The sequence below is a fragment of the Vipera ursinii genome (genome assembly GCF_947247035.1).
Source record: "Vipera ursinii genome assembly, chromosome: W".
NCBI lineage: Eukaryota > Metazoa > Chordata > Lepidosauria > Squamata > Viperidae > Vipera > Vipera ursinii.
This window is the reverse complement of record NC_139522.1, coordinates 23,643,962-23,661,240: the sequence shown is the minus strand read 5'-3', so window position 1 is coordinate 23,661,240 and position 17,279 is coordinate 23,643,962. Positions and strand designations below refer to the sequence as shown.

General features: G+C 45.7%; 1 protein-coding gene across 1 annotated transcript in view; it reads left to right on the top strand.

Moving 5' to 3' along the window:
- The first annotated feature begins 8,535 nt into the window (after positions 1-8,535).
- Positions 8,536-17,279, top strand: part of LOC310648286 (WW domain-containing adapter protein with coiled-coil-like) — a 124,081-nt gene continuing 115,337 nt past the window's right edge. The window contains exons 1-3 of the mRNA XM_083376037.1: positions 8,536-8,912; positions 9,041-9,077; positions 12,376-12,571. Coding sequence (XP_083232163.1) covers positions 8,872-8,912; positions 9,041-9,077; positions 12,376-12,571 — 274 coding nt within the window. The 5' untranslated portion in view covers positions 8,536-8,871. The remainder of the gene's footprint in view (positions 8,913-9,040; positions 9,078-12,375; positions 12,572-17,279) is intronic.

The window sequence follows — 17,279 nt, the reverse complement described above, 5'->3', positions numbered from 1 at the left end:
TTAGAAGCAAAAGTATTGGAAATTGAAGATTTAAAAGACAAAATCGACAGTGAACAGAGCTTGGCCCAATTTTACCAGATGCAGTTTGCTGTGAGAATTAGAGGCCTAAAAGAGAATATTAAGGAAGATTTAAAGCAGCTGGTTTCTGAGGCTTTTGAGGGAGTATTGAACCATCCAGCATCTGAATTAAAACAAGGTATGGACAAAGTGTTTCGTGTGAATTCGTGGATTGCTAAACAGAGAAAGTTGCCTAGAGATGTGGTGGTTTATTTTGTAAAAAGGGAAATTAGAGATGAAGTTATACAAGCTGCCTACGATACCAAAGTTGTGATTGCTGGTCAACAAGTTTTGGTTCTAAAAGAAATTCCTCCAAAGATTTTAAAGAGAAGGAAGGATTTTATATTTCTTGTGCAAGAGCTCAAGCAAAGAGGTATAAGGTTCAGATGGGAGATCCCAGCTGGGTTGAGCTTCATGTATGATGGCAAAAGGTACTGTTTGAGTAATGTGAAGCAAGCACATGATTTTTATAATAATGTTTTGAAAGTAACCCCATCAACACTTCTGGAAGCTGCAGAGGGATCTGGAGAAGGAGAACATCAAGAGGATGAAGATGCACAGATAGACGAGAAGGGTACAGGAGGAGTTCAAGCTGCAACTCTTTTGGATGATCTTAGAGAACAGAGGGTGACGCCTGCTGCCTTAAAACGTTCAAAAAAGAAAAAAAAATAAGACCAGTAGAAATCTATGGAACTTCCACAAAATATTTATAGTTAAGTGGTAGTTGTGTTTTTAAAAAGGAAAAAAAAGGAAAAAAAAGAAGAAAAAAAAAAGTTTTGGGATGCTATGTATGGTAATAGATTTTTTTTTTTTAATTTGGAATTAATGGACAACTTACTACAGAGGAAGAGGAAGAAAGTTTTGTGGGTTAATGTGGGTTAATTTGTGTAAGAACTATTTATTAATGTGCAAATGGAATATGTTAAGGTAATAGTGAATTGTGGAAGAACATAGATGGGAATGATGCTAGTTTTCTTTTATTTTAGTTTTTTATATATATTTAGTATTATTAAGGATTGGTTTACTATATACAAGCTAGAGAGTGATGGATTTTAGAGTTTATAATTGTTAGTATATGATTGTTTATGATTGCCTTTTAGATATATACCTTGTATTTTGCTCTGGGAAGTCGGGGGGGGGGAGGGGGGAGGGGGGAGGAGGGGAAGTGGAGGGGGGGAGGTAGGGGAGGGAGGAGGGGGAGGGGGAGGGGGGGAGATAGGGGGGAGGTAGGGAGGGGAGGAGGGAGGGGGAAGGGGGGTTTTTTTTAAAGGAAAATTGTATTTTATAAAACTTTTCAATAAAAAAAAAAAAAGGACGTCACAAGCCTCTCCATGGGGGATGCCAGCGCAGGAGGCCTCTGGACGCCGGATAAGTCCTTCCCCAGTGCCCACGAGGCCCCCTAACATGGTGCCGGCCACCCTGAGTGACCCCGGAGCTTTTGGCGTGAAATTTCCCGCCAAACTGTGACCTACAGCTTCCGGGGGCAACCGGAAGCAAGATGGCGGCCCCCAGGACACCCACATGGCCTGATATTGATAGGCCTAAGACAAGCCTCGAGGCCCAGCAATCGGTGGCATCCAGCCGAAGCAGCATGGAAAACCCCTGGTCCTCCCCACCGGAAAGCCTATGATGGCCTCAAAGCCTGCCCAGCTGAGACTGCTACAGCAGGGCTTGAAGCAGCCATCCAGGCCCTGATTGCGGCCCTGGAAGCCAAAAGGACCGCGGCCTCGACATCGGGGGTAGCCAGCCTCCCTCGCTACCCCCCAGAGGCCTCCAACCCTCTCCCCGGGGCCTAACTGCCGGGAGGCATCCGGCCTGCAGCCTCCCAACTACGTCCTGCAACCCCAGAGGGCCCCCAGTGAACCCCCAGGCCCTCCAGCCTACTTTTTGCCGCCGCCCAGACGCCCTGCTTGCCAGATGGTCTTCGGGGGGGCTCTGGATGAGGCCCCCTCCTCCAGCACCGTCTTCAGCCGCCTCCAGGGTCTTCAGGGCCAGCGATGGGCTTCTCAGGGCAATCCAGGCAATCCATGTGCCATCCAAGCCCCATCCTGCGATCTTCGCCCCCCGGTGAGTGTTCCAGTGCCGGGGGGGCTTCAGTAAGAATCTTCGGGGCTGCTGCGGCCTTCAGCCCCTCTTCAAGCCCAAATTCCGGCCTACAGGCCCAGGGCTGGGCCTAGCACAGAAGCAGGAAGCGCTCTCTCCGCCCCCTGGGCTGAAATGAGCTCTGAGCATGCCCAGTCGGGGCCATCCAAAAATCAGAGAAAAATACCACCATCTACCAGCAGAGGGGTCCCTCTTCCATTCACATCAATGGAAAATTCACAGATCTTTATAAATGGATTTAGAGCCAAGAAAAATTCTTTATCTGCTCCTGCATTCTTAAATAAATTTGAAAAACTGCAACTTGGGGGGGGAAATTTCAGCAGATGGAGTAAAGAAGTGCAGATGTATCTATTAGAGCAAGGGACTCTAGAGATGGTTCTGGACCCCCCACCTCTTCCCTGGGGACCCCAAAAAGAGTGGTATCATAGGAAAGCATACACCACTCTACTGAGCTCACTGGATACTAACTTGTACTCCAGTATTCCAGATGGGCTCACAGCTGGTGAAGTTTGGCGGTTATTATACAATTTATTCAACAGCGACAGCATCGGTTCGATCACCAGACTCACAACTGAGTTTTACACCACCAGACTCAGATTTGGATCTAACATGGCCGAGCACCTGGGAAAATTGAAAGCACTCAGGGCAGAACTGATGTCCAGAGACTACCTTGTACCTGAGGCTAACATGGTCGCTGTCATTCTGGCTTCCCTGGACAAAAATTGGAGCAGTTTCATTGTTTCACTGGAGGGGACAATGAAGGAAGCCATGACTCTGTCCTACCTCACAGGGAGGCTCATTGAGGAAGATAGGAGACGAAGAAATGCAGGAGAATACGCCAGAGTTACCACCCAGCGAACCAGCAGGAGGCACCACAGCTCAGAGCAGGTTAATGCTCTACTTAAGTGTTTCATCTGTGGCTCTGAGGGGCACCTGAAGAAGGACTGCCCCCATCACCAACAAGGCCCCAAGCGTGGTCCCAATCAAGGAAGGGGCAAGGGGCAAGGAAGGGGGTGTGGTGGGGGCAAAGGTAGTGCCAAGGGCAATTTTATGTGTACTTGTGCTCTCACCCCCACCACAAAAGCTGATAGCCCCACTGACTTATGGTTACTGGACTCTGGAGCTTCATCTCACATTACCAATATGAAACAAGGGTTTAAAAGGTTAAAGAAAATTAACTCATCTGTCAAGGTGGACAATGGTGATAAGGCTTTGGTTGTTGGGGAGGGCACTGTTTCTGTACCTGGACTAGGAAAAGTTGAAGGGGTATTGCATGCTCCCTCCATTGCCAACAACCTATTAAGCATTATCAAATTATGTGACGATGACGGTGGAAGTTTTATTTCGCAAAGGGGGAAAGGGGTCACCCGGAACCAGAGGGTCATTGGAAATATTGCCATCATAAATGGTTTGCCATACTTCTCCACTGAAAAACCACCCACAGAGGACAGTCCACCGGATGCCACCTCAGAAGGGGCCTGCGCACGGGAAGAGAGAAAGCCCCCACAACCAGCCCCAAGGCTGTCTAAGGAGCGCAAGGCCGAAGCGGTTGCACCCAAGCCACCTCAGCCAGCCCCACAACTTTCCAAGGGCAGTGTGGACAAGAAACCCGAATCTCAGCAGGCACCTACAGCACCGCTCAAGGCAACCAGAGCCAAGAGGGTGTCAGTGGGGAAGCCACTCCACGATAAGTGTGCCCATCTCTTACACCGAAGATTAGGTCATGCGAGCTTCCCTGTGGTTAAAAAGATGGGAGAGTTTGCTGAGGGAGTCCAGCTCAAGGATTGTGAGGTGTTCCTGGACTGTGCCATCTGTAAGAGGACAAAGAGGAAGGCTGCCCCCATCCCTAAGGTGTCACTGTGTAAGGCCCAATACCCGTACCAACTAGTACATGTTGATTTGGTTGGGCCATTCACACCATCCCTAGGGAAAAGACAGTATTTTCTCACTGCCGTTGACGATTTTTCACGATACGGCAATCTGTATACCCTCACAGAAAAATCCGAAGCCTTTGACGCCATAAAATCACTGTATGACTTTGTAGAGACCCAGTATAAGACCAAGATCGCACAACTGCAGAGCGACCGCGGGGCTGAGTTCATGTCCCGAAAATTCCAGGACTGGGTAAGGCGTAAGGGCATCCGCCATTTTCTTATCGCGCCCTTCACTCCTCCTCAGAATGGCGTGGCTGAGAAAAGAAATGGAATCCTGCAAACTATGATGCGTAGTCTGATTGCAGACGCTGGGGTCGCAGAATCATACTGGGCAGAGGCGGTGAAATACGCCAATTACACCTTAAACCGCACCTGGAGCAGTGTTGTGGACCAGACCCCATATTTCCTGGTCCACGGTAGGAAACCAAGTCTCGGACACTTGCGTGTGTTTGGCTCCTACGCTTGGGTGCACATCCCCAAGCAGCTGCGGAAGAAGGGGAGATCTGTCTCCCAGAGACTGAGGTTCTTGGGCTATGCTCCTGGCTCCAAGGCCTACCGTTTCCTGGGAGAAGGGGGCAGGACTGTGACTTCCCAATCTGCCTCCTTCGAAGAGGACTCCAATTGGACCCAGATCCACTCGAATGATCTGAGCCCATATGTCAACCAACCCAGCAAGGACACACCGACCACGACATCACCTGAGACAACCACATACCCTGCCACCGACGAAAGTGAGGAACAAGACGAAGATGTCATCCTACTTCCCAAGGGGGAAGACACGCCGTCTTCACCCCCAGCGACGCCTCAGAGACCCGCGGAAGAAAAGGGCGGTGAGTGGCAGAAGGTCAGGAGATCCAAGCGGTCCAACAAAGGGATCCCGCCAAAGAGAATCGACATTGGGCACATCGCGTCTGTCAACAGCGTTGTGGTCACCCCAAAATCCTTCTCTGACATCCAGGAGCTGCCCATCGAAGAACAGGAGAAATGGCAGCTAACGATGGAGAAGGAAATGGAGAGCCTGAAAAAAAACTCAAGGTCTTCACCCCCCAACAACCACCAAAGGAGAGGAAAGTCATTGGCACAAGGTGGGTTTACAAGGCCAAACCACTTGCCAATGGCCTCTACCTGTATAAGGCCCGTTTGGTAGCTCAGGGGTTCGCTCAGCGCTACATGGAGGACTACGGGGAGACCTACTCTCCAACTGTCCGGGCAGAGAGCGTCAAGGCCGCCCTCGTAACTGCAGCCGGTCTGCGGGAGGAAGTCTTCCAATTCGACATCCAGACGGCTTACCTCCATGCCAACTTGGACCGACAGATTTATGTGAGGGCCCCTCCTGGCTACCAGCAGGAAGGGGGAAATACATGGTTGCTCCAAAAAGGGTTATATGGCCTCAAGCAGTCGGGGAAACTATGGTACGACTGCCTTAGAAAAAGTTTAGAACGAGTTGGTTTCAGTGCATCCCATGCAGATGAATGTGTTTTCACACGCAACTCCAAGGGTACCACAGAACGGGTGTTAGTTTATGTGGATGACCTCCTATATGTAGGGCCTGACAAGGAAGGGTGTGATGAATTTGCCAAGGCCCTGGGGGAAAAGTTTACCCTGAAGTCTTTGGGGCGGGTTGACAAGTACTTGGGTGTGCACATCTTGGCCACTAAGGGGGGGTTCGCCCTATCTCAGAAAGAAAAGATAGAGGAGTTATTGGCCAAATGCAAAATGGCAGAATCTAACCCAACGCGTAGCCCGATACAAAGTGACTATTACAATTACACTCACAAGGACGGTCCTGAGTTCACAGATAATACGCTTTACAGATCTGTTATCGGCTCCTTGCTATATATCAGCAATTGGAGCAGGCCTGACATAGCTTTAGCTGTGAATCTACTGTCCAGGCATGTGGAACACCCAAAAGAATTCCACTGGACTGCCGTTAAAAGGGTACTTTGGTACCTCAGGGGCACGACAGATGCTCTCCTTGTGCTGGAACCAGAGAAGGGGAAGACGGCCCAGCTCTCCGCTTACTCAGACGCAGACTGGGCTGGCGACACCAAGAGTAGACGGAGCACCTCTGGTTTCGTCATATTGCTAAATGGCTGTCCTATCCATTGGCATGTTAGGCAGCAAAAATTTGTTTCTTGCTCCACGGCCGAGGCTGAATATGTCAGCCTGTCAGACACGGCCAATGATTTGATTTGGTTCGATGCTCTGATAACGAGCATCTGGGCATCTCCCCCTCTGCCCATCCAAATTCAAGAGGATAATACGGCTGCAATTGCAATCTCGGGGGCATATGCAGTGGGCTCTAGGTCCCGCCACATAGACATATGCTATAAAAATGTCAGGCAGCTTGCCAAAGAGGGGTTTATACATGTTGAGCATTGTAACACAACTGACCAGATAGCTGATCTGTTCACCAAACCTGTTCCCATTGACCGGTACAACCTTCTGTGTAAGCATTTGTGTTTGGTCTTCTGAACGTGTTTATGCATGTCTATGACACCTGCTCGCCCCCTCACATACATTCACTGCTCCCTGTCAGTGGCTGGCAAGAAGGGGAATTGTTAGATGTTTTGTGCCAGCCATGGCAGTTCCCCAAAAAGGTCATCAGATGGGAGCAAAGAGGCTTCTTTGCTCCTACTGGTGGGTCAGGGGTCCCCGGCCCCTGCAGCCCCATTGGCGAGTTTTATGCTAAGGGAGGAGCTGAGACCCCCCATAAATACCTCTGCTCAAGGGGCTGCTCTCTGCTTGCTCTCTGTTCTCTTTGTTCTTTCTTTTGCTTGCTTGCTTATCCATGAGCTCAACCCAGGCATGGATGCCTCCATGCCAGGGAACTCTTTCTATTTACTTTATCGTTAAATAAAGCTTTGAATGATTGCATTCCTGCGTGATGCCTTTTACTTGGAAGCACCTTAACGAAACATCGACCTCGTGAGACCATCTCACAGAAAAGCCCTGGTATAGTCAATTTGGCAAGTTCAGGACTGAGAAAATGTCAGGTCTCCTCGTTTCTGGCCATTGACAAGTGAGGAAGGGCACAATTTTACTGCTTCTCCCTCTCACCTCCAATTTTCCCCTCTGCCAAAGGGAAAAGCAAGGTTTGCCAAGACAGCAAAAGACAATGTAGCACTCTTGCCGTCAGCTGCAAATGCTTACAAGGCCGAGCCTCTTCCTTCGCTTCAGTGTTCCTAGACTCAGAATACCCCGCCGACCTTCCAGAATAAATTGGTTTCCAGCCTTGGAGGACGGCACTGCAACGGATCCTTCCAAGGCGTCTCGCGAAATGGCCACTGGGCACCTTGGGGGAGGGGAGACTTCAAATGAGCTTTAGGCAGCGGTGCCAAGCGCGTCTTAGAAGGTCCATCTCCGTGTCTGTGCAGTGCTGAAATTGAACTTCTGCTTGCTCACCCCTTCCCCAAGCAAACTACAAGCGAGACCCAGCAATTTTCGGACAGAGGTGCACGATTCATCCCCCCTACCCCCGGCCTTGTGCTTGGGACGTCTGGCCTACAGCGCCCCCTTATGGACGTTTGGCCAGAAGCCTCGTTGTAATTCAGGAGCTTCGGTGCTTGAAATATTCGTGCATCGGAAGCTCCTTCTAGACGGGATGGATTACAACTCCCGCCTTGCAGAGACATCAAGGTGGCTCAGGATGATGAGAGTTGCAGTCCAATATATGAAAACCGCGCGAAGTTGTACCTGCCCTCCCACAAGCAAATCTTACTTAAAAGACCTACTTTTCAAACAGGACTGCGGTGTCACGGGCATCGTTTCGGTGTCCGTTTTAATCTCGTCCCAGGCGGTTTTCCCAGAGGCTACAAAAGGGAACGGACCGCAGAGAAGGCCCTGAGTTAGAACGGGAAAATAAAGCCAGATTTATACCAAAGGCGTCACTGCTTTGCCATCTTCGGCCAGGCTGCAATTTTCTCTGGCGCCGATAAGTTCCAACCCTCGTGCGCGAGAGCAGGCAACCTGTTTAAAGTTAGGGAGCAAACGAGAGAAAAAGCCTCAGCCAATTAGTGGTCCGGGATTGCTCGCGGTTCATTCTCGGGAGTTGGTTTTAGAAGTGCCAGGAAAAGCGCCTATCGGAGCACGTTCCTCATTTCACTTACAGAAACAACGGATACAGAGGTGATGGGGAAACACTCAACGTCTGGGAATACCAACGTCGCATGAAAGCGAGCGCTGTGAGCTCAACGGAAATCTCCGATGTTTTCCGAAGACAAATCAGAATCGGGAGCAGAGAGTGCGAGCGCGCAGGCTTTACTTTTCACGGCAAGGGATTTCCGGTATTGAACGGAAACGGCCGATGCCCCTCCAAAAAGAGGCTCTCAGATTCTAGAGGGGAGGCAGGCGGAGCTTATGCCTAAGAAAGAGGAAGGAGGTTATTAAAAACAATTATAGGGGTGGTGTTTGGTCGGAAGGAGCCGACCAGAGCCGACGTTAAGCGAAGGCGGTGACGTCCCAGTTTCCCGGATGTAATCGGACGGCGGTAGTGTTGGAAGCAGTGGCGGGGGGGGGGGAGTCGGACCGCGGGGAAGTCGTCGTCTTCGGCGTTCTTCTGTGTGCTTGTGCAGCAGTGCCTGTCCTTACAAGTGCGGAGAAGAGATGGGCCCGTGAGCGCCGCTTCCTCTCACAGCTGAGCTGCTTGAGCCGCCCCTCCTCCCTCCCTTTCCCGTCCCTGGTTAGAGCGCTGCTTCCCTCTCCTCCCTCGGCGGCGTCCGCGGCCTGGTCGTGCCCCCCTGCGCCCCTCAGTCTTTCACACATAGGCCGGGCATTGATGGTAATGTATGCGAAGAAACAGCAAAGACTCAATGATGGGTAAATACTCCTATCGCGTCCTGCCCTCCCCGACTGCGCCTCTGTCGCTGTTCCCCCTCTCCCCGTCCCTCCATGCCAATCGCCAGTAACCGTCGCTCGCTAACTACGTTTCTGTCTTTCTCTTCCAGCTGTCACGACCACAAGGGGGACTCGCAACCCTACCAGGTACTGACTTCTTCGCCCGCCGCAGTCCCCACATTGAGAGGCCCGGCGGCGCCAACAACTAGAGTGTGGGAGGGCAAGCTAAACTAATCGAGCGCAGGCTTCGGCCGACGCTGCAGGCCGCACACGAGCCGCCCTTTCGTCCCGCGTGCGGCCGGCTGGGAGAGGAGGAAGAGGGGGCGGCTGCGGTTGGTTTCCTTCGCCGAGTGCGGGGCGCCTGAGGGAGACAACGGTAGGGGCCTTGCGGGGCAGGGAAACGACCTAGGTACTATGGTGAACGGGAGGATGGCATTGTTTTTTTTTCCTCTTGAAGAAAGCGGTGGGATAGCGGTAAGGCATCTGTTTATAGGAACTCTTCCCTAAAACAATAAAGGACCCTGGGCTCCTGACCCGTATGGGAATTCTAGTTCTTCAGTCCTCCTATTCACAAAGACCTTGTAAATTGGGGGTGGTGCAGGTACTCAGATATTGGAGAGTCCTCGGAGAGTGTGCCACAACTTTTAGTTTGTAGGATGAAAATAATTAGTGTGGGATGAAAATAATTACTTGACCTTTAAGGTACTGTCAGGTATCCAGCAGAGCTTAATATCACTGGACAACAAAGATTTTACTTCCTGAACGCTTTCGGATGTATCTTACAGATTTTTGGCTGCTAATCACGAAAATAGAGTGTAATTTAACCTATCAAGAAACATCTGAAAACATGGAACTCTGGTTGAAGCACCTCCAGTACACCAAGTAGAACTGGAATATCTGGAGATCTGAAAGTAGTGGTTCTGCTACTTGGAATGCAGCTCAGATTACCAAGTACTGTTGTTACGTGCAAGTGAGACAGCCATGCAAGAGTCACATTATATTAAAAAGAAATGGCCACTCAGAAAGAATTTTGTTCCAGGGACTGAAAAATGTGGCACAATGAACCACTTGGCCTGACAAAAATATTTTTGCCTCCACATAAAACAACTGATGAAAAATTTTGTGAAATCAATGAATAAGGAAGGTGAAGATTTTCATTACTGCATAGAAACATATGGCTGGAAGGTACTTTGGAAGTTCTCTAGTCCAATCCCCCTGCCCAAAACAAGAGTCCTCATACCATCCTGGACAAATGGTGGTCCAATCTCCTCTTGAAAACCTCCAGTGATGGAGCACCCACAACTTCTGGAGGCAAGTTGTTCTGTTGATTAATTGCTCTCACTGTTGGGAAATTCCTCCTTAGTTCCAAGTTGGATCTCTGATAAGGCTTTTGTTGTTGTCTTGCCCTCAGGTCCTATGGAGAATAAATTAACCCCCTCTTCCCTATGACAGCCCTTTAAGTATTGGAAGATTGCCATCGTGTCTGCCCTAAGCCTTCTCTTTGTTAGGCTAAACATATCTAGTTCCCTTAGCTGTTCATTCTATGGTTTAGCCTCCAGACCCCTTTTCTTTATTTCTCTTCTCTGCACTCTTTCCAGGGCCTCAGCATCTTTTTTATATTGTGAACAGAACTGGATGCAGTATTGAAAGTGTGGCCTCACTAGTGCAATATAGAGCAGTAGTATCACTTCCTGCAATCTTGATGCTATCCCTCTGTTGATGCAGTCTAGGACTACATAGGCTTTTTTACCAGCTGCAGCACACTGCTGACTCATACTTAAAAGGTGGTCCACCAGGACACCTAGATCCCTCACAGTTGCTACTGTTGAGCCAGGTACTGCCTATTCTGTACATGTGCATTTGGTTTTTCCTACCTAAGTGAAGAATCTTACTCTTCTCACCACTGAACTGCATCTTGTTGTATAGGGCCCTATGCTTTGAGACAATTTGAGACAGAAGTTGCTAAGAATAACAGATGCCAAAATTAAGAAAGGCATTTTTGGTGGTCCACAGATCAGATACATCAATGACAAGCGGTTCAAAGATCTGTTAGTGGGGCCAGAGAAAATCCCCTGGAAAACATTCAAGGATGTAATTGAGAATTTTCTTGACAGCTACAGAGCACCAAACTACATTCAGTTGGTTGAGAAACTTCTTATACATACAAGACCATGAAGTGCAACATGTCACTGAAAATTCATTTTCTGCATTCATACTTGGACTTCTTTCCCAAAAGTCTAGGTTCAGTCAGTGATGAACATGGTGAAAGGTTTCACCTGGACATTGCCACAATGAAAAAACAGTATCGGGGCAAGTGGAATCCATGCTGGCTGACTATTGTTGGACACTGTGGCAAGATACATCAGACACCGAGTACAAATGAAAATCTGCAGCAAAACACTATTAGCTCTTTTGAACTCATGCAGCATGTTGGAAATGTGATTAAATACATTATATTCATTAAAAGTTAATTCCATATTTCTCAATATTTCTACGATACAATCACCAAAACGTGCGAAAAAATTTGACCAGTGTATTTGGAGGCTGTACTGGATGACAGCCTGCCTTGTGTAAATATCCACTAGGCAAAAGGTGTATATTCCAAAATAATTCAGATGAAGAGCTGCTAACCAAAGCTGTTCTCTGTTGTACTTAATACAGCACAAAGTGGTTTTGCTATGAAAGTACACGTGCAGCAGTTGCTATGTACCTACACTATCTCGCTTTCATAGTCTGAGAATTTATTGAATCTGTAGTCTCTGAAAAAATTGTTTTTGTAAACCTACATAACTGCTGTCTTCACAAATGAGATTTTATTAAAATTAAGTAAGAATACTAAGTATTTTTGTAGTTTTGGTAAGCTATATAAGCTTTTGATAGAAAAAAGTTACCACCATGAAATGCCTCTTATAGCAGTATCATTTATGATATTTATATAACTATTAACATTTACATCTGTTTCAAAAGTTTGCTCTCTTAAACAAGTATGAACATATACTCCAAATATGTTACTCTCTGTTAAAAATAGTATACACACTACTGTCTGTTTTGGTTAATCAGAATCTTAAATGCATTATTTTTAATAGATCCCATTGATCAGTGATATAACTCATTAATAGAAAATAAAAATCAAACATCCAGAATCAATTGCTAGGAAATTTTTAAAACAATCAAGTATTGGGTTACATTCTGGATAACTTAGGTAGATCTACAGATAGTTTTGGACAGCTGCAAGGCAAACTATTGTTGAACTGTTTTGAATTGAGTTGTCTGAAAAACAGTTTGTGATACACCATGGAGTTTATGTCCAAGAATAATACTAACCTAGAATATGCCTAAGTATATACTTTAAATGTCAGATATTAAAAATCTGGATAATAAAAGCATCCATGGTAAATTCTAGGTATAATACAACTTAAAAATCTATTCTTGTAATTTCTTACAGGCTCTTAAGTACACATCAAAGAGTCACCCCAGTGGTGGTGATCACCGGCATGACAAGATGCGAGACGCCACAGACCCTTCACCACCAAATAAAATGTTGCGGCGATCGGATAGTCCTGAAAACAAATACAGTGACAGTACCGGACACAATAAAGCTAAAACCATTCATAGTTACAGAGTTAGAGAAAGGGATGGTGGTAAGTTTCCTTTAATCTTTTTTTAAATATTAAAATAATAGTTTAATCAATTTGCCTCACCGTTATTTCAGCTTGGCAGAGCACTACATAAAATACATATAGGTAAAGGTAAAGGTTCCCCCGCACACGCGTGCTAGTCGTTTCCGACTCTAGGGGCCGGTGCTCATCTCCGTCTCAAAGCCGAAGAGCCAGCGCTTGTCCGAGGACATCTCCGTGGTCATGTGGCTGGCATGACTAGACGCCAAAGGCGCACGGAACGCTGTTACCTTCCCACCGGAGCGTTCCCTATTTTTCTACTTGCATTTTTACGTGCTTTCGAACTGCTAGGTTGGCAGAAGCTGGGACGAGTAACAGGCGCTCACTCTGCTACGCGGCACTCGGGATTCGACCCACCAAACTGCCCACCTTCTGATCGACAAGCTCAGCGTCCTAACCCACTGAGCCACCGCGTCCCTCAAAATACATATACACTACATAAAAAAGAAATAGGTTTTTAGTAGTGTTTTTAATGGTACTTTTATTTTCATCTTGTAGATAATTGCCTTTTTACCTATAAGAAATGTATGGTCTGGCAAGCTGAGGTGTTTTCTTTGAAATTGCCATCATATTTTGTGTATGTTTAATGTTCTTGAATTATTTTTAATTTTTAATTCCTTTGACAATTAGCTAAATTTGGTAGCAAGATATATTAGCACATTACAGCTAATACTGGTCAATATTTAAAAATACCACTGGTTATCTGAAAAGCTTTTTACAAGTGGAAGAGAATTCAGGAAGCATTATTTTGGAGACACTTAAAAGTGCCCGATCTTCTGATATTTTCTATGAAAGGCTAGTGAACTGTAATTGCTTTATGTGTGCAGGTATGGTGCCTGAGAGAAATATGGTACATCCATAACAGGATAATATGGGCTCTTATCCTTATTGGTTCAGGCCTGCTGCTTTAACTGTTTGGAAGTAAACAAGGAGAAGTTCACAGAGCCGTTTTAATCATTAGGCTTGGTTTAGTGTGTAGATACACAACAGCATACTGTGCTGTATGCAGTAATCGGGATAGGAGTTTTTGTTCTTACTACTAATCTCTTGGGTCATAACTGATAAAATCAGATTTTCTTGAATTTTCAGTACAACTTTTAATTGCTATTTTTTAAACCTTGTTGCTTCATTAAAGCATTTACTGTGTTTTATGCCTAAAGAAATAGGTTTCAGCTCAAGTTGCTTGTAGTATGCATGTCACAAAATGCTCAGGGTGCTCTCTGAGCTTGGTTGTTCTCTTGCAGATATTTCATTAACCAAACTAGGTAACATCACCTTTACTCTGTTCTAATTAAAATTGAATAATGATCTTCTACCACAATGATGACAGCAATGTCATCTACCACAGTGGTATTGCAAAGGAGTGAAGTGGGTATTTCATGGCATACAGGAAACCAAGTCTTGACATGTACTCTACTTTTATTTAAGTAATGTGAATTGTGTGGCACTGTTAACATTTGTTGTTATTTCAACTGCCTAATCTATTTTCATTCCCAGAAAAAATAGGAAAGGCTTACTAAAGTGATAATGTAATATAACTGAATATTGGAACTTGAAAATCTTAGTATCAAATCCTCCACTCAGCGCTGAAGTAAATTTTGTCACCTACATTCAGGGCTCTAGAGAAGTTAAAAGTAGAGTTATATTGTCACATGCTTTATAGTGGTTTTTATACATTGGATAAATTAAAACCAGACTTTTTAGTGTTTTAGATTAAAACAGTCTTACACATTGCCTTGTTGGCATAGTTATTTGTGCTTTACAAATTCAGAAATATTTCCATGAAGCCTTTGTTTATAAAAATATTTTTTTTATTTTAATTGTAGGAGTTCTTTTACAATTGGGTTTGCTGAGTATATTCTACATGTATTCAGGCAAGGGATATTTCAGATTATTACTATTGGAAATAATCTGCAAAGATGAATCTGATTTAAAATATATTATTTTGTATTAAAGTTTATTATAGTATAAAATGCAAACGAAGATCATAAGGGAATAGGGGCAGGGGTTCCACAAAAAAGAGAAAGGAAGAAAAACAGCAACCCTCCAACTTTTTTCAGTGCAGTAGAACAGCGGTCCCCAACCTTTCCACCTTGGGGCGGGGAGGCGTGTGAGTGACAGGCGCACACACACAGCTTAATTGGTGCTTCGCGTGTGAACGCCCTCTGCTCATGTGAGTGGAGCTTCACGCTTGAGCACAAGCACCCTCCACACAAGCTCCCTCTGCTTGTGTGAGTGGAGCTTCACGCTCGAGCGCTAGAGTCCACTGCTCATGCAAGTGGAACATTGCCTACATGTTTGCCCATTGCTCACACAGCCCGGTTTGAAACAGGCAGCGACCCAGGGGTTGGTGACGCCTGCAGTAGAATACAGTTACAACCAAAACTTTTTGCTTTACATATTTAGTGACTAGCAGCCGTTTCTCTAACAACAAAGTTCATCTTGCTCAATAGTAGTAACTCTGAGAGGGATCGCGGAGTCTAGTGGACAATCACTTAAATATGAGCCAGCAGTGTGCTGCAGTTGCCAAAAAAGCCAACACAGTGCTAGGCTGCATTGACAGAGGGATAGAATCAAGATCACGTGAAGTGTTAATACCACTTTACAATGCCTTGGTAAGTCCACACTTGGAATATTGTATCCAATTTTGGTCACCATGATGTAAAAAAGATGTTGAGACTCTAGAAACAGTACAGAGAAGAGCAGCAAAGATGATCACAAGACTGGAGACTAAAACATATAAGGAACAGTTGCTGGAATTGGGTATGTCTAGTTTAATGAAGAGAAGGACTAGGGGTGACACGATAGCAGTATTCTAATATCTCGGGTTGCCACAAGAAGAGGGAGTCAAGCTATTCTCCAAAGCACCTGAAGGCAGGACAAGAGCCAATGGATTGAAATTGATCAAAGAGAAAAGCAACCTAGAACTAAGGAGAAACTTCCTGATAGTTAGAACAATTAACCAGTGGAACAACCTGCCTCCAGAAGCTGTGAATGCTCCAACACTGGAAGTTTTTAAGAAGAGACTGGACAGACAGTCTGAAATGGTATAGGCCCTAGGGATTCCTGCCTGAGCAGGGGGTTGGACTAGATGACCTCCAAGGTCCCTTCCAACAACATCATCACCATCATCATTATTATTATTGATCATCGCACAGTCAGCCAGATGTTCAGACTGGATTTGACATTTTTGTCTACCTATCGAGTCCTTACTAAGGACCTGTAATAGGCAGATGTAGATGTTTGATGGTATTATAGATATTGTCACGGGATTGAAGCATTTCCTAGTAAGGCCGCCTTTTGCAATTGACTAATGGCGAATTTGTCAATGCCAATGGTCTTCAAGTGGTGCTCCAGTTGTTTTGGGATTGCACCCAAGGCGCCTATTTCTATTGGTACTACCCTTGCTTGCCTTTGCCACAGTCTGTCTATTTCTATTTGTAGGTCTTTGTATTTTGTTATCTTCTCCAGTTCTTTCTCGTCTGTTCTGCTGTCTCCAGGCACTGCCACGTCCACTATCCAGACTTTTTTGTCTTTCTTATGGACAATTGTTAAGTCCGAGGTGTTATGTTGCAGGTGCTTGTCTGTTTGAATTCTGAAGTCCCAGAGCAGTTTAACTTTATCATTTTCTATGACTTTCTCTATTTTATGATCCCACCAGTTCTTGCTTACAGGCAAATGATATTTCTTGCAGATCTTCCAATGCACCATTGTTGCTACTTTGTCATGCCACTACTTGTAGTCAGTGTGTGCGATCATCTTGCAGCAGCTTACCAGGTGGTCCGCTGTTTCTTCAGCTTCTTTGCATAGGCAGCACTTACTGTCTGTTACTGTCTTCTCAATTTTGACTTTGTATGCATTTGTCCTTAAGGCTTGGTCTTGTGCAGCCAGAATTAGTCCCTCAGTCTCTTTCTTCAACTTTCCTGCTCTTAGCCATTGCAAGGTCTTGTTGTTATTTGTTTTCCCAGCTGTTTTTTAATGTACCTGCCATGTAGTGCTTTGTCTTCCCATGCCTCTATTCTGTTCTTCATTTGGTCTTTCTTGTAGGCCAGTTTGGTCTCTCCAGTAGTCAGTAAGCCTTCCTGATATACTAATTTCAGTGCATCTTCATCATTGTCCTTCAGATATTCTTCCAAAGCCATTTTTTCTTCTTCAACCACCTGATGTACTTGCAGCATTCCACGCCCACCTATTTGCCTTGGTAGATAGAGTCTGTCAGTGTCACTGTGTGGATGAAGGGCATGATTCATTGTCATTATTTTTCTGGTCTTCCTATCCATTGGTTTTAGTTCTGCTTGAGTCCAGTCCACTATTCCAGCTGTGTATCTAATGACTGGAATTGCTCAGGTGTTGATTGCCTTCACGGTATTTTCCTCCATTGAGTTTGGACTTTAAGATCATCTTCACTCTCTTGATGTATTCACCTCTAATCTTTTTCTTGACTTCAGTTTGTTTGATGTTGTCAGCTTGAAGTATTTGTAGTAATCTTCCTCATCCAGACTCTTAATGTTATTTTCGTGGGGCATCTTGATTCCTTCAGTTTTCACTATTTTTCCTTGTTTCAGAGTAAGTGTGGCACATTTGTCCAAGCCAAACTCCATTGCAATATCTTGGCTATATATACGGACAGTGTTCAGCAGCAATTCTATTTCAGATGATGTTTTTCCATACA